Source organism: Lepisosteus oculatus, chromosome 2 (assembly GCF_040954835.1).
Source record: "Lepisosteus oculatus isolate fLepOcu1 chromosome 2, fLepOcu1.hap2, whole genome shotgun sequence".
NCBI lineage: Eukaryota > Metazoa > Chordata > Actinopteri > Semionotiformes > Lepisosteidae > Lepisosteus > Lepisosteus oculatus.
This window is the reverse complement of record NC_090697.1, coordinates 54,644,345-54,672,175: the sequence shown is the minus strand read 5'-3', so window position 1 is coordinate 54,672,175 and position 27,831 is coordinate 54,644,345. Positions and strand designations below refer to the sequence as shown.

The following is a 27,831-nucleotide window of genomic DNA, read 5'->3' as shown; positions in this document are numbered from 1 at the left end:
CTATCATCCAATCTAGGGTATAGTCCCACTTTTTACTCTATGCTTCTGTCGTCTGCCTAGGAATATTCAGCTTTCTGATAGTGATAGTGAAAGTGTATGAACATTTATGTAGAATTAAAAACAAAATGATAAACTGAACACAGTTGCTTGCTTTCCATGTTTTAAAAAGGGTTATTTAATGTTTAAATTTCATTGAGCTCCCTTGTGGCAAGTAGTATCCTAAAAGTATCCTAAATAAGATTCTTCCATTTTAGTTGATTTTGTGCACCGGCCTCCTATCCAGCCCCTCCCTATATAAACCAGGTGCTCCTACCATTCTGCGCTCAGCTTTGGAAGATGGACGCCTGGAAGCCCACCTACCAGCGGGTCCAGGAGAGACCCAACGGCATCACTTCACCACAGCATCCTGACCATCTGGGTCCGGGGCTTGGAGCACCTGGGCCCGTTAACCCATTTTATTGCCTGTCCCTTCACTGGATCCCGCTCTGGTTTTTAAACCTTGTCTCGTCTGTCCTGGATGGATCACCCAGTTCTGGACTTTTGCAATTCGCTCTGGTAAATTACTTCGGACTCCTTTGGACTTGTTTTCCTTGGCCAGGACCCCCCCGAGCACCAGTGCACCGTCGTCACACACCCCTGTTTGTCTACCTGCCCAGTTCCTCGTCGTCTCCTCCCAGTGTCTGTTTCACTTACTTCCAGATTATACCTTCTGCATAGGATTCTGATTTCTGCTTTGTGATAATAACTATGACTAGATGTGTTTACCATGAGTATTTAAGAGAGGAGTGGATATTAATGGCTCTTAAACTGGAAGACATTAATGTGTAAATTCAGCCTCATGTTCTTGCTGTGATGAAAATCTTTGCTTAATGTCTATGTACAGTAAAAATGTAATACTGATCAGATATAAAAAACATACCAGAAATGACAAATTTGAGAAAATCACTAACATTGTTCAGCTCACACACAGCTCACACTGACAATTGGCAGGAGTAGTAGATTATATTCATTTCTAAAAAGCAAGCCATTTGTAGGTTAGACTGAAGTATCTTCTTTATTGGTAGTAACTTCTGTAGGAAGTAACGTGACCAGCTAGTAGGTTCTGAGCTGGCTCTCTTTGGTCCTGAAACACAAAAACAAAATGAGTTAGTATCCATTAAAAACAAAATGATAAATAAGAACACATGGCAAATATCAAAATATGATTGAAATGATATGGGAGGTGAGGTGCAAAATAGTTGAGCCTGACTGAGAGCTCAAAAGCAGGCAGTGGTAAGGTGGAGAACACCAAAACAAAAAGGTGGCCAAAAAGAAAAAGAAAACAAAGACACGCAATGTAAACACAACACTCTGAGCGTCAAAGCAGAGTGGCTAGGAAAGAGCTGCAACAACAAAGAAAGTGCAAACAATAATAATAATAATAATAATAATAATAATAATAATAATAATAACAATAAAGTAATAAACTAGTCACCTGCTGTGAAAGTCTGCCTGGGTGTGTTCTAACAGTACTGAGGGGTGTGCTGTCTCATGTGTGCATGCGGCACAAATCACCAGAGCCCACTTGGGCATGACAATGATTACTTTTAAGCAAAGCACTGTATCTTCATCCATCCATTTTCTAAGTGCTTTATCCAATTCAGGGAACATTGGAGAACTGGAACCTACTCAAGATGGGATGCCAGTCCATTGCAGGGCACACACAGACCCAAACATGCACACAGTCATACACAGTCAATTTTCTCAGAAGCCAATTAACCTTTTAGTATATTTTGGGACTATGGAGGGAAGCCAGAGCATCTGGAGAAAGCTCACATGAACATGAGGAGAACAAGCAAACTCTTTGCAGATAGCATCCAAGGAAGCGAACAAAGGGCCCCACACTCCAAGGCAAAAATGCCAACCACCGCTCCACCATGCCACCCATCTTCATACAATGCAATTGTTACATAGAATAATCTATTATGGTATGCAAATTTTACAAACAATTCTAAAGATTATATACTGTCATTCATACAGTCTTGTTATATTCTGTTTGTTATTGATACAGATAATTATACAGATAATTATATACAGTAGATACAAAAAATTACTCCTTGAATATGAAGCATTTAATTCTGTGTAACACTCAAAGTGTTATCTTGCTTTATACATACGGATGTTTGCTTTATACAAACAGAATTATATAAGATGTAGTGTGACATAATGTTTGGCTGTGGTTTGAAAATGGTTTCTGAAACAGGATTGCTTAAACAAGTCCACTCTTTTCAGCCAGAGGGGGGAAAATAAAGCAAATGGCAGTCAGAATGAGGCTGGTGTGGAAATGTAGTGTGGAAAAAGATTTTATACCATTTTTCATTAATTCAGTTTCAGTCTCTTGTTTGTTTTAATATAACACTCCATACTTGAACTATAAAAAAACTGTCCAAAAGACCCACTGAAAAAAAAACAGGCACACTAAAATACTTATCTTCAGTTTTCCATTTTCAGATTTGGTTAAAGAATTATTTGTCACACCTCTGAAGTTGCATCTATCTCTATTCACGTTGCCACTTTGAGATTTGAATGGAAATGGAAATGGTTTTGGAAATGTAAAATCCATTTTTTGTAGATTGGAAGATTTATTTTCTCCAGCTGCTCTAAATCAGTTCAGCACTATGCACACATATTGTGACCAATGATGCAGAAACACTCTTCTATGTTTCTTCACATATGGTTTCATATAGTTTCTTTTTGTTCTTTGTGTGGTAAAATAAAATGATGAATGTTAGAGAATAAGGTGAATTTTAACTTGAAATATACAGTATCTTAGTACCATATAAGGCCAGAGAATAAAGAACTGTACCTCTTTGGGTTCTCTATGTCTTCTATTGTTTCAGGCAAAGGCACACCTCTTGTTTCAGGCAACAAAAAAACCAAGCCACCAGCAATAAATGCAAGCACACCTGTAGTTAACACACAGGATTATAGAGTTAAAATATATTTTTTAAAACAGTTGCCAACATTTAAGACTTCTGCCCAAAATTGTATGTGGAATTTGTAAGAAAACACCTATATATGTCTATATTTTTTTATTTAAACATAAACTTTATATTTAAAATACAAGTAATAATAAGATTAAAGCAAGGTGTTACTGACTAAACTGCCTTTGATGTGACGCTTCTTACCAAAAATGATCAGTGGTAGCTCCAACCAAATAACTGCTAATCTGTAGAGCAGGAATGGTACCCCAATCCCACCAATATCACACAGTGTGGAGCACACAGAGACCCCCAGGTTCCTGTAGGAGCAAAAAACATTCTGAAAGAGGATTTTCAAATCTGACATAGTATTTAAAGCTTGAAGTGTGTCAGTGTGTACACTTCTGTTCCCCTTGCTCTCTCATCACATTGCATCCCACCTGCAGGGGGCATGTCATATTCCCCCCTTGGTGTGTGCACTAGTGGTGAGGACTGCTGCTGCACAGTTCTAGTGGAGTGCTGTAGCCAGCTGGAGCCTGACAGCAACCCTGCATGGGGAATCTTTGCACAGCTGTCAGCTCAGTGATCCTTCTAGTCCAGATATCCAGGCCTATTTCCTGATCTCTAGGAAATACACATTTCACATCAGACAGCTTCAGCTTGCCAGCCTTCCTGTCCTGTCTTACTCCTGGTTTTCAGCTTCTGGAGTCCCTTCTGGAGCACACTGGTCATTACCCCTGGACTGTGATGTACTTGCACTTTGTCTGGATCAACACCTGGCCCACCCCCACCATCCTGGTGGACAATGTGGCCAAACGCTGCTGGACTTCTGGGGCAAAATAAAACGATTGGCTTCCTCTGTTAGAGCCTTCTTCAGTCATTAGCTGTCCTTTGTGGTGGAGGATGACTGTGACAGAAGCCTGTGCATATCATCTTATTGTACAAAAATCATTGCACACTGTCTTCTACACATATCTTGAAAGAATGCAACTTTCATCCTATGACAGACTGGAAGTCATATTCTTTGGAAGCCTTAATGCATCAGATTAATCCAGATTGTTCTTCTACGGCCTGTTTTCCTGTTGAGGAACTGGTTACCAGCATATACAAGGCACACAAAATAGATTCAAAACAAAAACACGTGAAACCAAAACAGGCCTTAACCAAAGTAGCTCCAGGACTGCAGGACTACATTACCCATCGCCAAATTCTACAGCAAGGACCAGGGGAAGGACTTTGGAAGCTGGAGGCATCATACAGAATGTTAGCAGGCTTAATTTGAAATATGAATTTAAATATAACACCTGAAGAAAACTGCCAAATAATATTCAGTATACAGTAAATTCAGCTTCCAAAATCATTGAATGATCAACTTAAAACTTTCTTTAACATTCCTCACAATGACGGTCTTACAGCCCTCAAGCGCACGCTGGACAAATGCACAGTGCTGGATCCATCCACCCACACCCTTGTACGTCTTGAAGAATTGGTACTCACACTCAATGAGCCTTCTCATTCAATAACCTTTTTTTACCAGCAGGTTAGTAGAGTTGCCATGGGCACCAGAATGGGACCCAGCTATGCCAATATTTTTGTTGGCTGGGTAGAAGTACACTTCTTTACTTCCTACACTGCCTTTGTCCCTGACCTCTACAAGCAATACATCAATGGGTGCCACATGCTCTAATGACCAGTTAGAACACTTCCTGCATCACTTCACCAACTTCCACCTGTCCCTCAGATACACAATGAACATATCTTCCACTGCTCTTCTGTTTCTAGACATAAACCTATAGATTAACCATCCCCGGCTCTCTACTTCAGTCTATTACAAAGCCACGGATTCATACAACTACAGTATATCCCGTACAGCTCATTTCACACAAACACACTAAAATCTCTCCCTTTTTCACAGTTCCTTCGGCTATGACAACTCTGCAGTGATGACATGGATTTCCATAACCAAGCACTCAAAATGCACTCCTTTTTCATTAACAGAGAATACCCCACTCATGTTATTGACAGTGCCCTCATCCGAGCCAAAAACAGCCCCCGGCCCTTCATCAGGAAGCCCCAGCCTAACAATTGCATTCCTTCCCATTCCCTTCCACCCTAACACACTTTCTATCCCCAGGACCATTAACGAAAACTTTTCCATCCTACAGGCTGATGCCTCCACTGGGGCCCTCTTTTCTGTCTGCCCCATCATCTCATATCTCTGACCACCTAATCTCCATAACCTTCTTGTTCACAGCTCCCTTAACCGCCCTCAACAATCATCCACACCAGGTACTTTCCCCTGCAACAGAGCTTTCTGCATCTCCCGCAAGTACATATATAACACCACACTCATTCAAGGCCCCTCAGGACAATCTGATCACCCAGGCAACCTCTTTTCACGACCCAGGCGACCTCAAGCAACCTCATTTACTGTATCTCTTGTGGGAAATGCCCAGCTATCTACATTGGGGAAACCGGAAGGAGACTAGGAGATCGCTTCAGAGAACATGTTAGGGCTGTGAAGAACAATCTCCATCTGTGTTCTCAAAGAAGGGGTTCTTAACTCTCATAGCAGAAAGACATCAGAAACAAAAATTAACCTGAAACTTGGTTCACGGCTTCCCTCTTCTCTCAAAGACAGACTTGTTTTCATGTAATCTTTTCTATTCACATGCAGGTTTTGACTTCACACCTCTCTCCACTTTGCACCACCTGAGAGCTTTTGTTCTCCTATGCTATTTAATCTTTGCTGTCTGCCCTGTCTTTCTCACCACCAAAGAAGGCTCTACAGCTGAAATGTTGCGTTTTCTTTCTTCTCTTTTCAGCATGGAATAAACCTATTACTTGTTTCTTTATGGGGTGTATTTACAGTGCCTTGCGAAAGTATTCGGCCCCCTTGAACTTTTAAACCTTTTGCCACATTTCAGGCTTCAAACATAAAGATATAAATTTTTTATTTTATGTGAAGAATCACCAACAAGTGGGACACAATTGTGAAGTGGAACGAAATCTATTGGATTTTTGAAACTTTTTTAACTAATAAAAAAATGAAAAGTGGGGCGTGCAAAATTATTCGGCCCCTTTACTTTCAGTGCAGCAAACTCACTCCAGAAGTTCAGCGAGGATCTCTGAATGATCCAATGTTGTCCTAAATGACTGATGGTGATAAATAGAATCCACCTGTGTGTAATCAAGTCTCTGTATAAATGCACCTGCTCTGTGGTAGTCTCAAGGTTCTGTTGAAAGCGCAGAGAGCATCATGAAGACCAAGGAACACACCAGGCAGGTCCATAATACTGTTGTGGAGAAGTTTAAAGCCGGATTTGGATACAAAAAGATTTCCCAAGCTTCAAACATCCCAAGGAGCACTGTGCAAGCGATCATCTTGAAATGGAAGGAGTATCAGACCACTGCAAATCTACCAAGACCTGGCCGTCCCTCTAAACTTTCAGCTCAGACAAGGAGAAGACTGATCAGAGATGCAGCCAAGAGGCCCATGATCACTCTGGATGAACTGCAGAGAACTACAGCTGAGGTGGGAGAGTCTGTCCATAGGACAACAATCAGTCTTACACTGCACAAATCTGGCCTTTATGGAAGAGTGGCAAGAAGAAAGCCATTTCTCAAAGATATACATAAAAAGTCTCGTCTAAAGTTTGCCACAAGCCACCTGGGAGACACCTTAAACATGTGGAAGAAGGTGCTCTGGTCAGATGAAACCAAAATCGAACTTTTTGGCCACAATGCAAAACGATATGTTTGGCGTAAAAGCAACACAGCTCATCACCCTCAACACACCATCCCCACTGTCAAACATGGTGGTGGCAGCATCATGGTTTGGGCCTGCTTTTCTTCAGCAGGGACAGGGAAGATGGTTAAAATTGAGGGGAAGATGGATGCAGCCAAATACAGGACCATTCTGGATGAAAACCTGTTGGAGTCTGCAAAAGACCTGAAACTGGGACGGAGATTTATCTTCCAACAAGACAATGATCCCAAACATACAGCAAAATCTACAAAGGAATGGTTCACAAATAAACGTATCCAGGTGTTTGAATGGCCAAGTTAAAGTCCAGACCTGAATCCAATCGAGAATCTGTGGAAAGAGCTGAAAACTGCTGTTCACAAACGCTCTCCATCCAACCTCACTGAGCTCGAGCTGTTTTGCAAGGAAGAATGGGCAAGAATTTCAGTCTCTCGATGTGCAAAACTGATAGAGACATACCCCAAGGGACTTGCAGCTGTAATCGCAGCAAAAGGTGGCTCTACAAAGTATTAACGCAAGGGGGCCGAATAATTTTGCACGCCCCACTTTTCATTTTTTTATTAGTTAAAAAAGTTTCAAAAATCCAATAGATTTCGTTCCACTTCACAATTGTGTCACACTTGTTGGTGATTCTTCACATAAAATAAAAAATTTATATCTTTATGTTTGAAGCCTGAAATATGGCAAAAGGTTGAAAAGTTCAAGGGGGCCGAATACTTTCGCAAGGCACTGTAACTCCTTGTAAATGATATCATCTGAGGCTTACCCCCAAACACTTGTGTATATTGTCTATGGGGCATTATGGCATATTTTCTAAATGTTTGGGAGTGTCTGGATATGGTAAGGTTTTGCTCAAATCTAGTACTTTTCAATAATGACTCCAATCATGACCTGTCACAGCAGCATAAACAGATCTTGTTGAATATTCTGATTATAATTCAAAGATACTTATAACACATTTAAGGAGCCTCCTTATGGCCTTCACAGGAATCATTGGACCCTGTCTGTTCTTGAAGTGACTTATATGAAGCTTTCTACTGCTAGGATCCATGGAACAGTGGATGGAAAGTAAACAGATGAAGTACTGCTGATGTAGTCTACTTCTTATTACAAGGTACTCATTTGTTCTTATTTGTTCTGTTTTTGAAAAATGAACAAAACATCAATTCACACAAAAAATGAAATCTTGTAAAATATAATAAAACTTAAAGTAAATAGGATACCAATTAAATACTTTTACCTGACATATGTAGGGTATAATTCTGTATTAACAAAGACCACCATCTCAAAGGCCATAGTAATACCCAACCTGCCTACACAGGCAACTGCTGTTTTAAGCCAGGAAACACCTTTGAAAGAAAGACATATGCAAAATTAGTAATTTAGCAGTACTGTAATACAATGTATTAGCACTTCTCATTAATATAAAGTTAAAATTCTTCTGCCATTAAATGACTCATTGTGCTGTTACTTTTTCAATAAAAAATAGCTTATTTTAAACATTCATTTTTAAATTTTATCTTATCTTATAATTTTAAGAGCAAATATTGTTTTAAATTCAAATGTAAACTAAAGTTGATTACAAATTTGGCAAATACAGTTCTACCAAACACTTACAGTATGTGCAATAGAACTTCCTGAAAATGCTTGTGAAATTTACTTGTATGATAAGCGGGCTCACACATTACAGTACAGAAACTCAAATATACATATGATGGAACGTTTATCTGTTAATGATAACAACTTCAGCCAGAATTTCTGAAGTTTAGAGCCTTGTCTAACTGTGTGTACTTTGGTTCAAGGGAGGACCTCAGAAAACCTATTTCTCATGTTTATGAAAAAAACATAACATGTTAAATGTCATTGAAAGCTAATGGGCCCCTTATGATATTAGATTTAAAGTTTTTATTTTTAATTTACTTACTTTCTGGTATAAAAGCAGTTATTAAACAAGATGCCCCAGAAATAATGTTAGACAGTGCAAATGGAACCCGCCGTCCCATACGTTCAATGCTAAAAATGATTAGCAGTGCAGCAGGGAATTCAACTATTCCTGAGATTAGGAAGTCTATGTAAACATTTCCCCCAAGGATTCCTAGACGCATGATGAGACCTTGGTAGACCACAGAACTTGTGAACCTGAAACATTAAAACAATAAACAGTTAGCTCTATTTTGAGGTGCACACAATACACAAGGGCTGCTTTTAACTTTTACAACTGTTTTTAAAGCTGATTGAAAAACTATGCAGTCCTAATTGGATGCATCTTTATATATCAAAATATATCACTTTCATGACCATACTGCATCTTTCTGAATATTATATGCATTTCCAAAAGAAACAATGTTTGAGAATGAAATATATGAGCCAAGCTGTCAATACGTTATCTGTTAACATTAACCAAAATTAATACACAACCATTAATAAAAGCATGACTATTTGAAAGCTTATATTTTTCTGACTATATAATTTTATTACAGTCTACTCAGAATTTCAAGTGCGAAAAAATGAACCTACTGCAGATACCTAGGCCACAGCCAGCAAAAAACAGCAATACTCTAATTGCGCCTCCAACATAAAAACATGGATGACTCAAAATTTCCTTAACCTAAACTGTGACAAGATTGAAGTCATGCTTATTGGCACCCACCATCAACTTTGTAAAGTCAAAGCTGTAACTATCTGTGGATGGCACTGTACTTAACTTCAGTCTAAATTGAAAAGCTTGGGGAATATTTGATTCAGGCTTGACATTCAACCCACAACATACAGTATTGTCGAAACATATTTCTTTCACCTCATAAATATCGCTAGACTACGTCCTATGTTACTGCTAACTGTGGCTGACAAGCTGATCAACACAGTCTTCTCCTGAATTGACTAATGTAACGCTCAATTCACTGGGGTTTCTAAGCTCAAATTGAACAAACTCCAGCATGTCCAAAATTAGGCAGTCAGAATCCTGACTAGGTCTAGTGCAAATGATCATATTACTCCTATCCTGGAGTCCTTCCTGTCAAGTTTCGTGTTGACTTCAAAACCCTCAAGCTCACTTCAAGGCTCTGAGTGGCTTGGGATCTCAATACCTGTCTGAGCAATTATCACCCTACTCCCCACCTCGCAACCTTTGCTCTTCTAATTCTGGTCTCCTATCTGTCCCCCAAGTCTGTCTACACTCTATGGGTAACAGGGCCTTCTCCTGTTATGCTCCAAAGCTCTGGAACTCTCTCTCCAACAATATCAGTCACCTTCTCTAAACTTCTTCAAATCTAGACTCAAAACCTTCTTCTTTAGAAAAGCCTTTTCTTAAGTGGTTCTGTTCTTTACCCCTCTTTTCCTACTGCATTCAGTACCTCCATATACTGTCTCCTCTCATTGTGTTTTCTCATTGTGCATGTATTTTTATTTTTGTTATTGTTGTTGTTCTGTACAGCTCTTTGAGAAGCCACCTTTAAAGATGCTATATAAAATAAAGTTAAAGTAAAGTTAATTATTTGTATTATATTTTCATCAAGGTGTAGCAGTACAGGTGCAAAACCAAACATTGTCTTTTCCTACTTATATGATATCTGCCAGCCTCTAATAAAGCTAAAGTGTCCATTGGAATACATCAGAGACTGTGGTCCATTGCTGTTTGGCACTGATTTACATGCCATTTTTAAGATGCATTAACAGACAATGACAGAAATTTGCTTTATTTGATAACTCATATTTTTGCATGAATGAATTAATGGTCATGAAAGAGAATACCAATAAAATAGAGATCAGTCTAATAATGTTTTTGTTGCAGAAAGTACCGGTAGGAGAAGATCAATTATTGTTTATTCTTCTTGCCTTAAATTGTGAGGTGCCATATATTGAGTGTTTTGATTGTAGGCAGTTGTTCTATGACCTATGGGTGTGCCATTAATTACTGGTCAATATTGTCCTGGTTTCCTGGCTTGATAATGCCAGATTACACACTGTAAAACATCCCTTAGAGAACTACTAACAAAGATTGATTGCCCCATTGGTTTGAATATGAAAATCCCACTGAACATTAAGAATGAAATTGTATATGCAGGTGGCCAGTACAAGCTACTGTACATCAAACACTGACTAATAGTATTAATCATTCCATTGTCCAATAGTGTACAGGTTGTAATGGAGGACACATCCATTATTCATCCAAAGTTTGATATTGTAACATTAAGAGCAGCTGCATTACATACTATGTGAACATCAATGTAGCTGTGCAGTTTATTGTCATACATTATTTACATTATCACCAGAATAAATCTTAAATTGAACAGATCATAACATGTTATTCACATAAAGTTTCCATGGTAATTAAAATAAACACCTACACCTGGTGATCTACACCTTGGACACCAGCACTCATTTCATTTGAAGGGCTGCATAAACCTAGTGGGGAGAACTGACAGAAGAATTTGGGAGACACAGATGGCAACCTTGGACCAGGAGAGGACTCAAAAGAGAACTACAGAGGAAGGTTCAGGCATCATCTTTCTTCTCCTATCTTGTAGGAGAAAGCCTTGCTGGTTGTGGAGAAAACATGTTATAGGGAGCATAATGGAAAATACTGTATTGTTTGGGACTGGCATGAGTGGAGAGAACACTTTTGAGGAACCAAAGCAATAAATGGAGTTTCATCTATTTCTTTTCCTCTAAGCCCCAGGCTGTTAGAGGAATTAAACTACATATGTGTAGGATAACTTTTTTGTCTAGTCTTTAAGTTTACTGGTAGTTCTGGAAGTTATAAAGAACCTGTTTTAGGAAAAATGGTCTTAGCACCCTTAAGATTGATACATGATATAGTTGGCTACAAGTTCAAATTTTGGGGTCACTCTGCCTATCCTTGACATCACCCAGGAATTTTTTGTTTTTAATTTGTCTGACATTACTTTTATTGACAGCATACATCTTAACCAATAGGCTAAACTTTTTTAAGTTGTAAAATCCATTCAAGCATGACACCCAATTCTGAATAAAGCAGATTTTATTTACTCTTAAATGACTAGACCAACAAAGTAGAAATAAATGGTAGAAATACATCCAAAGGACATTGTGTGAAACCATGAAATGAGAATTACATTCCTGCTCTACCACTGTTTTCCATCTAAAAAAAACAACAACTCACTTTTCCAGGTATAGGTTCTGATGAAATTTGCTTATAATATATAATTAATGATAATGATCACCATAATTAATCACTTACACTGCAAGCTCGTACCTTTGTTAGTAACAACTAAGTATCTAAGTACCTGCATCTGCATCCTATGAACTTACTACGAGAAAAAAAGTATAACATGACTCACCAGTTAAACATTAGAATGAAGGTGTGCTTCCTCATTTTAGGAGTCCTAACCAAGTCAAATACAGAGGCTGTCAAAACTTCTTCATTATCATCAGTGAGATTCTGTGAAAAAGACATGTTTATCTAAGCACCTACTAAATCCTAGCATATCTTGTTTATTAAGTACTAAATTCAAAAACAGAGTGATTAATCTCCAGGACACATGACATTGTAATCTTACAAGAAATACAAAAACATATTGCTAAATGGTGTCTTCTTTATTATGAAGGGGTATGGTGAAGACATCACAATGGAGTTTTTTTCTGTATGATCAAGAAAAAAAATATTCCTAAATTCATATTTTGTCAGGTACCTCCACATTTTTTGAGAGTGTTCTCTTGTTTTCTTTAGCAATTTCTTGTGTGATTGCCATTGCCTTTCTTGTGTTTTTCTGTGAAAGAAGCCACCTTGGTGACTCAGGTATGAACCTATAGGAAGAATTTCAATAGTCAAAACATAATAAAATGTTGCAGTGTTCTCAATTTCTTTGTTTCAGGGAAATAATTTTTACATGTTTATATATTTCTCAGTCATTGGAAATTACTATCAATGGAAATATAATGTGGTGCATAAGGTATAAGGTGGTGTACTGTATACTTTCTAGCAGGTAAACTGTCACCTTTTGATAGAAAATTCAAATATAATTGCTGTCTTGCTTAAAGAGGCCATTAGGTTTCTGTTCAAAATGGTGCTGTGCAGTATTTATATAAATACTGTATATTATATTATTATATATTATAATAGAAAACAAAATGGATACAATTGAAAATGTTTCTTCTTTAATCAGGCATATGAATTAGATATGAAAAACAACACATTTGCTCCACAGTACAGTATCTTGTGTACGAAAATGATGCAACTGGATAATCAGCTAAGTGTTTTTCAAAAATAGCCCGTGGAACTTTGAAGATAACCCTTTCAATATTTACAGTTTATTTTTCTGATATCAGCAAACCACACCCTGCACTTTTGTACATTAAATGTAATCTTTCTCCTACACAACATGTTTGTCTAGTTTTCTGGAATTTCTTTCGCAGCCTCTACAATGTTCACTAATCTTCCTACAGTAGGTCATTTTGTGATCTAGTCTAGTTTGTTAACTATACTATATCATTGTTATAAACAGAAAGAGTGGTGATCCTAATACAGTTAATTGTGGTTCTCCATGTATTATATCACCCCTTATGTGTAACCTTTGTTCCCCATCCATTAGTCAAGCTTGGCATCTGCTTTATGTGCCTTTTTATGTTTCTTTCTATAGCTAATCTTTAGTAATGAACAAGGCTTGCAGTATCAGAATAATTAAGCTGGAGTCCTGGTGCCAATGTTGACTTACTGTACCCTGGTCTTTACTTTTAAGTTATTTCAAAACAAATTATCTCAAACGAACTGTTAGGATATTTAAAAATCTACAGTATTTTTAAAGGACGTCATACCAGTAATAGGCTAAAAAGCAAATGTATGGTGCAGTGATAGCCACTTGTAGCCATCTCCAGTCAGTGATAAGGTACGCAATGAGTGGCAGCATGAGAATTCCAACACTGAAGAACATCTGGTAAAGTACTCCCACGATCCTTCTGTGCTCCACTCCCACTAGTTCTGTAACTAAAGGGTAAAAAAGAAGAGCTTCAGTCAGTTTCTCCTTAAAAATAGCACATTTTAGTTCAAGTAATTTTCTCTGAACTGTGAACAAAATGATTACAGAAACAACCATTAAAACTTAAATCATGTTTCGTCCACAATCTGCGTTTTTACTTATTGCTCATTTTACAAATGCACATGTTATTTGACTATTCACTATTGGGTAGAAGACGTATGCTTAAAGCCAAATAATCTGGCTTCAGTTCCAATGTCTGCCAAAAGAAAGATATAAATGTTGGCAGAGCTTTTAAAATGTATCATTCCAGTTTTTCAGACATTCCTAGAACTCATTATCTCACATATACCACATATCACCGCTGCTATTACAGCTGCACAACTGTGACACCTTGACAATTATTTAATAATTTGGAGGCCAGGTTTTACTAGTATTGTCTCCAGGATCAGCATTTGTCAGCCCAATGTTTTCCCACTTCACACACAATGTCATAGACAGGTTCAAATGCAATGGGAAGCTGTCCATCATGTAAGAGTCACTGGAAGTGCTGTTTTAGATGATAATCACTTCTGCTTGGACAGGAGCAATGGTTGTGTTAGTGAATGGAGACAACAAAAGAATGATTATTAATAGCTTGAGCAAGGAGTTTTCCAAGTCGTTCAAACCATGAAAGTCCTAGCCTGGGCATAGATAGAGCTAGTCTGGTCACTAGCTAACAGTGATCAGACTATCTGAATCTGACTGGGATCCCCTGGAACAATTATTTGATACTGCTGTGGTCAAGTTTGACATTATTTTGCTAGGGAATAATTTGCAACACAGCAAATACTTACTTCAGCCTTTTGGAAGCTTTCAGGCATGCAGTGCTGTTGTGGAGAGATGTGCCTGCCTCCATTCAACACTTAACCTCTTGTTTAAGACCACATGGCTTGTTATGTGTCAAAAGATGTAGTTTGATAGTTAAAGTTTGGTGAGTTAGAGGAGTATGCCATCACTATCTCATTCTAATAATAATAATAATAATTGCTTACACTTATATAGCGCTTTTCTGGACACTCCACTCAAAGCACTTTACAGGTAATGGGGACTCCCCTCCACCACCACCAGTGTGTAGCATCCACCTGGATGATGCGACGGCAGCCATAGTGCGCCAGAACACTCACCACACATCAGCTATCAGTGGGGAGGAGAGCAGAGTGATGTAGCCAATTCATAGAGGAGGATTATTAGGAGGCCATGATTGGTAAGGGCCAATTGGAAATTTGGCCAGGACACCGGGGTTACACCCCTACTCTTTTCGAGAAGCACCCTGGGATTTTTAATGACCACAGAGAGTCAGGACCTCGGTTTTACGTCTCATCCGAAGGACGGCGCCTGTTTACAGTATAGTGTCCCCATCACTATACTGGGGCATTAGGACCCACACAGACCGCAGGGTGAGCGCCCCCTGCTGGCCCCACTAACACCTCTTCCAGCAGCAACCTTAGTTGCACATTCTACCCTGTGTGAAGAAGCAGGATTCATACAAGTACCTACTGTAAAAGCCAAAATGTGGAAAAACAATGTGTGCTCATATAAGAAGAATACAGAATTTCCCGAATACCATTTAATCCGCACCCAGAAATTTGGACTGTGAAAATCCGACAAAGAACTTTACAAAGTACAAGTTTGTCTAAATAGAAATGGTTGGCATGCGAAAACATTCTCATGATTTTGAATAAATAAATGAAAAAGGAGAGGAATTTAAAAGACAAAATGCAAACAATGTCAGGATAAACACCATGCTTTCTCCTTCTAAAATTCTTGCTTCCCTTTTCAAGCGAGAGCTCTTGCTTCATCCCTCTCCATCTTCTTATGAACCAGCTGTTCACTCCAAACTGCCTTCAATCCTGACAATTCCCATGCTGTTCAGCACACAGGATCACCTTCTTGAAATCAAAAGTGTACTGTAATCTATTCTTCAGTTTGGATAAATAAAAATGAATCTAAAAGTTTTTTATCACTCGCAACAAAAAGCTAGGGCCAAGATAATGATTACAGTATGTACAAATAGTTCAAAGATGTTCAGCACTTTAGTGGTAAATATGTCAACAACCAGATCAATTTTTATTTTTTTTTTACTTTTAGAATATAAGCCGCAGGCCAATTATACCACCCTCAAATTTTAAAAAAGTGCAGCTTATATTCGGGTGAATACGGTAAACTTGTAATGTTGAAAGAGACATGATGTGGACAACCTTCCATTATATAAAAAGAACACATGGCAGTAATACTATAACAAAGCACCACCGATGCAGACACTCAGATTGTGTGTCAAAACTCATAGCCACAATATACTGTGCAAAGTATCTTCACTGGCCAAAGAAAATCAATAGGTGGCACTTGGGTATGGTAGTTAGTGAAAACATTAGCTTCCTTTCCTTTAAAGAACACACAAAATTGCTGTAGCTAGCAGCTGTAGCTAGCTGGAGAGTCCAGAGCACGATCCAGGCAGAATACAGTCCAGATCTGCAGTTGTAGCAAGCAGGGTCCAAAACCAGATGAAACAGAGCAAAGGCACAAAAGGGGAAATCCAAAAGGCACGGATAAGATAAGGAGGCAAGGTCTGTAGCCCAGGAAACGCAGTTCACAAGTACCTGTACAAATTGGAAATCCAGGGGGCAAGGTCAAAACAAGGTTGTGAATCCAAGCAAAACACAACACAGGGAATGAACAAAAATGATGCTCGAAGGGCTCAGAGTCCAAACTCACTAACAGAGCCCCAGCCTCTGCAAAGTCCCAGTTTTTATTCTAAGGAGCACCTGGAATGGGTGAGGTCGTAAACTGACTCCAGGTGCTCCAAGTCTCCAGGTATGTTCTGCAGCAGCTGGCGAAGGAAGTTAGTGACCCCACCGACTGTTGCACCATAGCTAGCTCACCACACAGAGCAACAACTTGGGTGAGAATGACACATTTCCCCTCAGTTTCCTTTGGAATTGATTTGATTCAATTGTATTGATCTTGTCAAAGCAACTGACAAACTTGAATATTTGAATGAGGTCTGTTCAAGAGTAAAATTATTTAGAATTTTAATCTATCAGAGTAAAACATTCCTTTAAGCCCAGGAATGCATCTGATTATTCTTTTCAGCAACAATAAACTTGTATCATGGCAACCAAAATTGTTCACAATAGGCTGAATAAGATTTGTGTTTGTAAAAATAATAGACATTGCAGTTCTTCAAATTAGTTTAATTTCTTTGGGATTAAGCAGTCAGTTTTGTGTACTCTAGAGGTCTTATCTATACATCTTATAAGGAAACAGTTCTTCTAATTTTTCCTTGTGATGGTAACATAAACTCTTACATCTGTACTATAAGTTTCAAATGTGCAAGACTGACTGGAATAAGTTTATTTTAAGTCTTTATCATAAGAAAATATATACACTAAAAACTTTTGCACAACCGTTTCGATTTTATTTTCTAATTACATATATTCGATAATTAAACTACATGTATTTATTCAAATTTATTTTAAATTAAAAATGTGTTTTCTTTCCAAAACATGCCCTCTTGCTAGATTTTTATGCGTAAAATAAGGGAGATAATAAGTAATATTATTAAAAATGACCACATAAATGTAGAAAAAGTACAAAATACAAGTTGTATTCTTAGAATAAAAGTAAAAAATACAAGCAGTATTCTTACTGAGAACGTAGCCAACTACCCAGCCTCCCTTGATGCCAAATCCATAGATTGCTCGGAATACAAGAAGGGCAATGTAATTTGGAGACACCGCCACAAGAATTCCAGTAATTGCATTTAAAAGATTAGACATAAAAAAACTAATCTTTCGTCCAAACCTGCAAAAAAAAAAAGTGTTATTTTAATATTTAAAATTTCTTGGAGCTTTATACTTCAAATGCTTTCTGTTAATTATGTTTATGTGAATATCATGTAGTACCTGATATTGCCTGGATGTCTGGCAAATTGCACATTAATATTACAATTTAAAACAATTTTCCCCACAAAGGAAGTGTGTGCATTCAAATGCATGAGTATGAGTATGCACAAGTATGAACAGAACAACCGTGGGGTAAACATTTTGAATCCTGGTCAACTAATAACTGCTGAAAATTCAAAAAAAGGCTTATTTGAAACTGCTCTGTGAAAGTGCTGTGAGGCAACATTGCTATCTTCTGCACCGCCACGCCTTTCCATAATTGAAGCATATTGCTGTTCAGTTTTGTAAATGGGTATATTGTGTGACAGCGGGTAGAGTGTTTTGTATATAGCATTGCTGCCTCATAACTGTAGGGACTTTCAGGCTCAGTAGCTCTGTCTGTCCATGTGGGTTGATGTGTTCTCACCTTGTCTAAATGGGTTTCTTGCTCCATGCCAATTAGAGTAATTGGCTACACTTTTTGGACAGAATGATCATGTGTTGCACATTTAAAATTAAAGTAAATAAATCCACATGTAAATTTAGACAGCCTCAAGAGTTTCACAAACAGTGGTACATGTAGAAAAACATAATCTCCTGTTGGATAAATTGTCTCTTATCTTCTTGTGCCTAAGAACAGCTAATGGATCTGATGTCTGCAGTTGTAATTTCTGTTGGAGACAGATTACGTTGTTTTTTTCACACTGTTAGACAAGAGAATCTCAAGGCATTTGAACTTTGTGTGCTTATTAACATAGATCCCAACAAATAAAGTATGCAAATTTTACCTGTCTGCCAGGTAGCCTATGGCAATACTGCCCACTAGGAACCCCGCATTTACAGTTGACTGAAAGAGATCCACCATCCAGGCATCTGAACAGAGCAGATTAAACTAAAACCAGAAAAAATAGGTGGTCATAGAGAAAGAGTAGTAATTTATAAAGTACTATTGTTATTTTTCCTTTCCTCGAAATAACAATTACACTTAGTATTTTTGCATTGTAAAAAGCCTTTACAGTATATTGGTACAGCAACTGCAACCAGTGTTTGTTTAATTAATAATGAAATGTACCTTATCTCCAGAGTCCTACTGGTGATATGAAAACATTTAATTCAGTGTGAACTCAGTTCTGATTCAACTGCCTTTATTTAATAAATTATTAAGAGAACTGAAAATGTATTTTTTAAATAAAGTTTGTATTTTAAAAAGCAGTTATAGAGCAGTATAGAGCATCATGATTATTGTATTATTAGTGTTCTGGTTTTCTTCCATCTCCCAAAAACACAGTATAGGCTAATGTTTCTCTCTTAACTGTCCCTGTATTTGTGTGCCTTACAAATGAACTGGTACTGTGTCTCATCCAGGTTGTAGCTCTGCCTTGAGCCCCTTCCTTAGACTATTATGTGGCCATGACCTTATCAAGAATGAGTTACTTTCTGATTATATATATGATGCTTTTCTTCCCTTTTTTGCTCATTATTGTTGGCATATGTATTCAGTCTTACTAGTTGTTTTCCACAAATGTCAATACGATTCAACTTAAATCTTTGAATGGGCCACTGAAAACATTCTCTTTCTTTATTCACATTTTAGTGTGGTATGTGTTGCTCCAGTGTGTGTGATCCGAAACATATGTTTTGGATCATTGTCTCCATATAAGACCATGTTTTTCGTATGTGTGGGTCAGCTGTTTATGTAAAAAGTATTAATTGGTACCCCAAGGAATCATGACGGCGAGCTGAAAAGCAATAAAATATGACAATTGACCAATGTATGTTGCAATGTATTGAAGTAACAAAGACACAAAAAGAAAACAAATTCTGTTTTTCATTGAAATACAGAAAAAGATTCCCATTGCTAGCTAGCTCAGAGCTAGGAAATAAACCTACTGTAGTTACTCTTATCTGTACTGATTTCAGATCTGCAGTATTTTTTGTATCATGGTGATCTGATGATCCTCTAGTTTAGCTTTAATTATTGTTTTCATAATCTTACATGTAATAGATGCAAGACAATTAGTTGGTTCAGGTTTGCCACTCTTTTTATGACTGGGTGCTACATTAGCAAAGTTCCTGTCAGTGGATATTATCTCTGTCTTGAGTGAATGTTGAAAGAGTTTTGCTGTCAGCCCATAAACAACATTTTAATTATGATTGTCAGAATACTGCAAAGTCCTGGGTATTTATCGTAAGTGCTTCTAATAACACTGTAACACTTCTTCTTTGGTAGTATAATTTAATTCAGAACTAGAGGGCTTTATGAAACATTACATCTAAACTTGTATAGTGGTTTAGAAAAATCTCCATCTTTTCTTCTCTGCCACCTTTATAGATCTGAACAATAGCATGCACAAGTAAAATTAATTTTAGAAATGTATTTAAAAAAAATATTTTCTATAATGTGGTGACCAAAATTGTACAAAATATTCTAATAGAGGCCTCATTAGAGTGTTATACAATTTTAGCAAAAAATCCCTTGATTTAAAATCCATGTTTTTAACTATACAGTATGTGTATTCAAGCTTTTTCTAGTACATTGTCTAAAAGTTATAAATGATTAGTCAAAATAAGCACCTTTTTTATGTGTTTTTCTCACTGTGTAGTTTGTTTTCCTGCATGTAAAACTAGCACACATCTACATGAAACACTATCTCAAAATGGTTTTTATCTGGGACAATACTATATCATGTCTACTAGTGATTCTATATCCATACCCCATCATCAACACTAATTAGTGTATTTATTATGTACTTGTTAAGCTGTATGAATCAACAAAATATCATTTCAACTCCACATCTGTCTTGGTCTGCAAATTCTAAATCTTGAAATGTTGAGTACACAGTGTTAGTTTTTTTAACTGGAATTTTTAATAGCCAGATTTGATCAAACTTGTATGCTTCACTATTTGGTATGAACTGCACATTTAAGCAACATAATGAACTCCTTACCTCAGTAACAAATGATGATCTGCCTTCATAGTCAAACTCCCAGCCATCTTTGCAAGTTGTCAGTAGTACATTACTCTCAGATGTGAAATTCAGCTTGGGGTTTTCACAGTTCAGATCAGTTATGTTCCATTCTATGTCGTACCTTTCACATTGCTTGTAGATCAGGCCAGCTGACATATTATCTTGAGGAATGGTGTACATCCTGATGTCTTGCAGAGTCCATCCACATTTCTCCCTCACTTCTTGAACACTCGGGTTACGACACCAGTGCTCTGGAGTGAATCCCTGGAACACAATTCCCGCATAGGCCCCAGCCCATGGTATGGAGACCAGGCATAACAAAGCAAAGATGCGCTTCTGAGACCTACCGAAGTTCCCAGCCTCCTCCAGGATGTCTTCAAAAGTTGTCATTTCTGCTAACACTTGGTGCCTTCTTCTGTGATGACTCTGGAGCTTGCCATTCATTTTTACCAACATAGATGAGATCAAAGTTCCAACGAAAAGGTTGACCTTAGTTCCTTTAACTTTTTTATAAGTAAACCACTCGTAGAAATAGACATTTTTGTTTTAACATTACATGCATCTGAAGTCACTTAATTATAGACTTAAATGAGCCTGGCATAAATTTGAAAAAACATGATTATTTTCACACTTCAGAAACTCCACAGTTAGTTTAATAAAAGTGAAGTTTTGAGGTTTCTCAGCGGCAAGATAACTAGACATAATAATTTCAAGCTTTAAGTGGCCTTTTGTACAAATTTCACAGATGAGCAAAGTAAAGCAATATGTTCCATTTTATTTTAAATTTACAAGTCTGCATTTCTTGAAAGAAGCTGGTGTATCAGCGTTGCTGCTGAATTTAGATTTTTCAAGAAATGACTATTTGAGATCCTCAGATCAATTGCCTGCTAGGAATGTAACATGCTAGATGATGGTCCAAGAGTCCTTTATCATTAGCAAGTTTATCATTAGCATTATCTGATGATAGTTTATACACAGGCGCCTGCAGGTCAAAAAGACTAAATGTTCTAGCTTCTTCTAGCAATAAAGCAGCAAAGGAAGCAATACAGATAGAATAGGAATTAAAGATGGACTACGGGGTGGCGTTCTGTAATAAATGCTGCAGACATATTATAATGTTTCCATAGAAACATCAGAAATATGCAATACATCAAGAAAAGTTTAGAAAATGAGAGCATTAGCAGATTTAAATGAATTTAACTGCCATATGAGACTGGTTCTATGAGGGGTTTGGACAATTTTAGAGAAGATAGCAAATGCATTTTTGTTATTGGTATTATCAGGAATATTCATTGTCAGGATATTAACAGAAACTACTTCAGACTTCTTAGACTTAATCTGTACTATACAGAAGGTGTAGGAAAACAAACCAGTGTATGAAAGCTCTGGGAGAATGTGCTGCTCAAAAGTTGCTCAAAGACAATTGATCATGTAACTGTTGAAAAAGCAGGTAGCAGTCACTTCCTTTGTCAGTCAGTGGATGTCAGTCATCTGAAGTGGGCAGAACCTCTCTGTGCACCATTCACAGGAGGGAGAAAGACTCAATGTAGATCAAAAAAATCTCTGTAAACTAAACTGTGAGTTTTGAACAATTGGAAGTTTTTGAGAAGAGTCTCAGGGGATACATCAGAATTGTTTAATGAGACCAGCAAGCAGTTCAACTGCTCAGCTGTGATTGAAATGGACTTCAAGAAGAATTCAGTAGCTCAAAAAATAACTTAGGCTGTTATTTTATGTTTTTTTATTCCCTGAACTGTAAATAAAGAGTACTGGTGTTTTTTAACTTTACAGCTATGTGGCTGATGGCCTGAACTTGACAATTTAAGATCTCGTTATGCCACAACCAAGGGGTTTGTCATGTTACAGATGTAAGAAAGAGTGTATTCAGCCCTTCTATCACATTTGGTAGTTAGGAGGTAATTAATTCAAGGATGTCACACAGCTATTTCTTGAAAAAAAGACAACATTTCTGCTTCAACAACATGACTCGGTATCTTGTTCCATACTCCCACAACTCTGAAAAAAGACATACCCCCTGTATTAAGTTTTAAATGCACTCGCACATAGTTTCCACTTGTCCTTTTGTTCTTGCATCCCTGTTGATTATTATGATATGTTTAGTGATTCACGGACACCCCAACTAGACAATGTTTATAATTTGTAAACAAGATACAAATCAAGAAAAAAGCCAAAATGTTTCATAGCTAGAATGCATTAATAAATTAAAGGGGGGCTAACATTTGTCTTATTTACATATATTATGAAGTGTTTTGTAAAATATCCATACTGTCACGATCGTTACTCCTCCTCTTAAGGGCGCTCCAGCCCTTCCTCGTTCTGTCCCATTCCCCACACCTGTTCCTTATTCCAGCCCCTCTTTAGTTCCACCTTTAAAGCCAGACGCAGGCGATTGCTCGGGGCTTCTCATTGATTTCCGTGTCGTGAGAGCCCGGGGTCTTGCCGCGTTTGGCTCCGTTATGGTTTTAGTTTCCTGTTCCTGATTCCCTGCCCCGCCGGTCCCGACCCGGTTCTGGTTTTAACTACGGATGGATCCCGTGGTCTTGGACTAAACCTCCCGTCTTGGATTCCCCCTCTGGATTTACCCTTGGATTGTTCGCCCTGGATTCACTCCCCCCGGACACTAGCACTGCATGGACACGCCCCCCTGTCTCCTGACCGACTCCTGCATGATATTTTTCCCTATTGTTTCTTCACCTTTTGGATCGTGTCGCCCGCATAGGGCCCGGAAAGAACAGTTCGTGACACATACAGTGACCATTCTTCTACTTAATTCATTTTGATTAATATGAGAAAGATCTTTATCTGATGTCTGTTTCTTGTTTGAATTCCTCGTGGAAGTCGTTGACTGTAAGAAAGAAACCTACACCAACAAAACACAAAATCAAGTTTCTATCTTGAGAAAGTGAATATGTAATCCACAATAATTCCCATAGATTTATAATGTTATAAATTTATCCTTCTTTACACCTATTATGAGCTGGATAAAGCAGTTAGAAAATGGACGTGTGGTTTTAAAACACGAATGTTGATGTAAAGTACCTATTGAACTAAATAGGTGCATGCTATAAACTAGCTGAAGGTCATTCAATCATTCATTTGCACATTTATCCACTGACCAGAGTTGAACAAAGCTTTATGCAAACATGACATTTCACAAGTTTCTAGGAATCTGATAAGTGTGCTCTGAGCTACCTTCCCATTTAATGTTTCATTAAAGTAAATATTTGCTGTGATCCTGTGACCAGTTTAACAGAGGGGACAGAATTCTTGGACAAAAACGAAATTATGCAATTCAGTTGAGCGTCAGCATTTGAAGATTAAGCCAAAAAGCCAAAAAAGTCTTTATTTTGAGAAATGGCTGGGCTAGCTACTAGGAGCTAAACAAGCTAAATCAGCCTGGGTGCTCCTCTTTTGTTTTTTATGTTCTTTTGCAATTACAGTAGTAGTTATATATTCATCTGAACAAAACAAGAAACAGGGATTTGGTTATTTACAGTACCAGTCGAAAGGTGGAGTACACCTCCTTGGAACCAGGTTTTTCATGATTATCTGTGCTTTAAGCTGTAAATTATAGTCTTGAAGACTATAATTACTTCAAGAAATGAAGGTCAATCATTAAGACAAATTGCAAGAACTTTGCAAGTGTCAGTAACTGCTGTGGCCAAGACTATCAAACGATAGCATTATTATATAGAAAATAGTAAATAGCAAAAGAAATACAAGGTTAGATGCAAACTGGTTCTGTACATGGCGAAATTCTTAGCTGCTGTGCCAGCCTTCATTCTGACTTCTGTTACAGAATTTAAAGGCTTTTTTTGTTGCAAGTTTAGATTAATTGTCAGTAACTTCTGTGAGATTTGTACTTACATTTTCAAACAGTAGCAGCTCTAAATACATAATGTACTTTTGCTACTTATCTTTGAAGTTTCTACACTTAATGGTAATATGATGCAGGTAAAGTAACTATGGATTGCTGTTATTGATTTGGCTATATGCTGTATGCTGTGAACTGCTGGCGTGCATAAATATTATTTTCTTTAAGGATTTTGTCTCTTAAAAGAAAAAGTAGGTCCATAACGTGATAGATGGTTACATGATATCAGGTATGATGTCAACAATATTGAGAAGAGCCTTGTACCTTGATCAACATCTGTTGATACCCTACTTCTTCAGGTCTCATTGAACTGTTTCTCTTTTAATTTTGAGGTGGACTGATTTGCCTGGTTTGATTGATCTAGAGGTCCAATTGAATTTGCAGAGATTTATATACCTTGCAAATAATCACCTGCCTCTACAAATATTTTACTTGGCTATTCAGAACTTGGTGGTTTCCTACATGCATCGTTCAGTTGTATGACTCAATAGCATTCATTACTTTATTTCTGTAAATGTTTCTGATATTTTTGAATGTTTTAATTCGAATATTTTTGCCCTCTTTATGTTCATTTTCAGATTATATTCTGAGCTCTGTACTTTCTATTACACAGTGAATGTTTATGCTGCCTCACTAATAGAGGAGTCCTTTGTGTTCCTTTATCAATTTTTTATTTCATTGTTTTTCAGGCAATATAACAATGAGGTAAATTTAGATAAGGTGCGGCAGAAAAGGGAGTTCAAAATATTTCCTTGGTAATTCCAAAGAGGTTGATGTGTTTTGCACTCCATATGCCAAACCCAGATGTTTTATCTTTATTTGAATACCTAGGTGTATGTGATTCCCACCATATGAGACCTGCTATTGTTAATCTATTTGATTGATAGTTTTATTCAAAGTGACTTACTGTATATTTCTATCCATTTACACAGCTACATAAAGCAGCAGTGCAATTATAATTATGGGTTGGGAACCTTAACCACTACTTGTTTAGAGGAGTAGTCTAAATTAAGAGATAAACTTAATTTACAGAGGACCTAACTTTGGAAGTATTTTTCTATGGGTAATTGTTTTGTACATGCCAGATCATAGCTTACCTCAATTGGCTTTTTGAAAACATAATAAAACCTATAATGTAAAACAAAGCAGCAGATATCCAAAGTCTACAAACCCTATAATTTTCACAATTTATTTATTTATTTTTATTTATTTTGTTGTCTTTTGTTTTATAACTATTCTGATATCTGTGCTTTGCTTGTCTTGGGCTGGACTGCTGTAACATATCAATTTCCCTACGGCAGTGGTTCTCAAACTTTTTGGACCAAAACCAAAACCAAAGCATCCAAGTACCACCTACAAGTCATCATCTCATAGGAACCCCAGAAATTATCAATGACCAACATGAACGCATGTGCACACACACTCACACATACATATAATTAAAATGTGGCTTCTCAAAGTGTTTTACAGAAAAAAAACAACATAAAAATAAAAAAGCACCATTTCAGTGAGAGAGGTGAGCCTGTTTAGTCGAACAAAGCAGATGTGAATTAATTTTTCGAGCCTTGATACAATTCACAACAGTCTAACAGATTTTAAATCGTCAGGCATTTTCTTGACGGCAAAGGTCTCGCGGTGGATGTTGCAACGAAACCATTAATTTTTGGAGCAACCTCTCTAATTCATGCAACTACACCGCTGTGTCGGCTTGTCATTGCTCTAGCACCATCTGTACAAACTCCGACACATTTTATCCAGTCGATGCCATTCTCTTCGATAAATTCATTCAGAAGATGAAATACGTGCTCTCCTGTAGTTCCTGTTGGTAGCGTCTTACAGAACAGAAAGTCCTCACGGGACGTACCCTCAAACTCGTATCTAACGTAAACGAGCAAATTGGCCAAATCGACTACAGACTCATCTAATTGTAGTGAAAAACATCTGCTCATCTTAACGCGCGCTGTCAGCGTACTTTTGATATAATATTTCATTTCAGTAATTCTATGAATGACTGTGTCTTTCGGGGGGGGTAGCAGGTCGAGCTGTTCAGCAGCTTTTTCTCCACACATAATAGTGTGGGGCTTACCTGCTTTAGCCATCCGCAAGCACGCATTTTTCCACGTTTCCGTTTTTATTTCAGTGTTTATTTTAAATATTTATTTCATGCGCATGGGAGAGAAACACAGAGACACTCGGTGTATTTTTCTCAAATTAACTTAGAACAGTTCTTAAATATTTTTCTGTTATTTTTCACGCTTTCCTGTGCTCACAAGATTACCAGCGTTCGTAGCACGCATTTCTATGCATTCCTGTGTTTACAACGTTGGCATTGTTCCAAAATCACGCACATTCTCCTTTCTCCCTATTTGCTGGAGATACAGTAGCTTTTTTAAATACAATTGGTCACTTGCGTCCGTAGCACGCATTCCTATAGAGTGGTATAGAATTACAGAGTATCTCTTGTGTCTACTGAAGTATTAGCGCGCACTGTATCGTAGTACGTAGGCTGCGTATTGGACACGTATAAAAATACAAAATATGAAAACCCGTCCCGATATTTTCAGCACACACAACACAGTTCCAGGGTCAATTGGCGTACCACCTGGCGGCACGCCACGTACCACTGCCGGTACGAGTACCACAGTTTGAGAACCACTGCCCTACGGAATTAATAAATCTATTATCTATCTATTTAATTCCAGGTTTTGTTGTTGAAAAACATTGAAATCAAGACAAATTGTCATATCTTTTTTCTCCTTTAATAAGATCTTGTAACCAACAATTTTAAGTGAAAAGCAAATGGATCATTTTAAGTAAAAAAATAAATAAAAATAAAAAACTCTCAATGCCTTGGTTGCATAAGTGTGCACACCATTTAACTAATACTTTGTGGAAGCACCTTCTGCTTTGATTACAGCAGTAAGTCTGTTTGGATAGGTCTCTATCAATTTAGCACACCTGGATTTTGCAATTTTATCCCACTCTTCTTTGCAGAAGAGTTTAAGCTCAGTCAAATTGTGAGGAGATCTCCTGTGCACAGCCTTCTTTAGGTCAGTCAACATATCTTCTATAGGACTGAGGTCCAGACTCTGACTGGGCCATTCCAGGATATTGATCTTCATTTTTCTAAGCCATTCCTTGGTTGAGTTTACTGTGTGCTTTGGATCATTATCGTGTTCAAAGATGAAATTATTCTTTAACTTCAGCTTTCTGGGAGAAGGCAGCAGATTTTGTACCAAAATATCTTGATATTTGGACCTACTGTATTCATTTTCCCCTCTATCCTGACTATATCCCCTGTTCTCACTGAAGAGAACCAGCCACAATCATGATGGTGTCACTATTATGATTGACAGTAGGTAGAGTGT

General features: G+C 37.6%; 1 protein-coding gene across 1 annotated transcript; it reads right to left on the bottom strand.

The window, feature by feature from the left end:
• Nucleotides 1-581: 581 nt before the first annotated feature.
• On the bottom strand, nt 582-21,030 carry slc22a2 (solute carrier family 22 member 2). Its single transcript, XM_006625657.3, has 11 exons — nt 20,548-21,030; nt 18,388-18,491; nt 17,365-17,519; nt 13,519-13,687; nt 12,396-12,510; nt 12,045-12,145; nt 8,651-8,865; nt 7,967-8,075; nt 3,168-3,280; nt 2,846-2,945; nt 582-1,123 (listed from the first exon to the last, which is right to left on the bottom strand). The coding sequence occupies exons 1-11, from the start codon at nt 21,022-21,024 to the stop codon at nt 1,093-1,095; spliced, it is 1,689 nt and encodes a 562-aa protein (XP_006625720.2). The 5' UTR covers nt 21,025-21,030; the 3' UTR covers nt 582-1,092.
• Between the last annotated feature and the right edge of the window lie 6,801 nt (nt 21,031-27,831).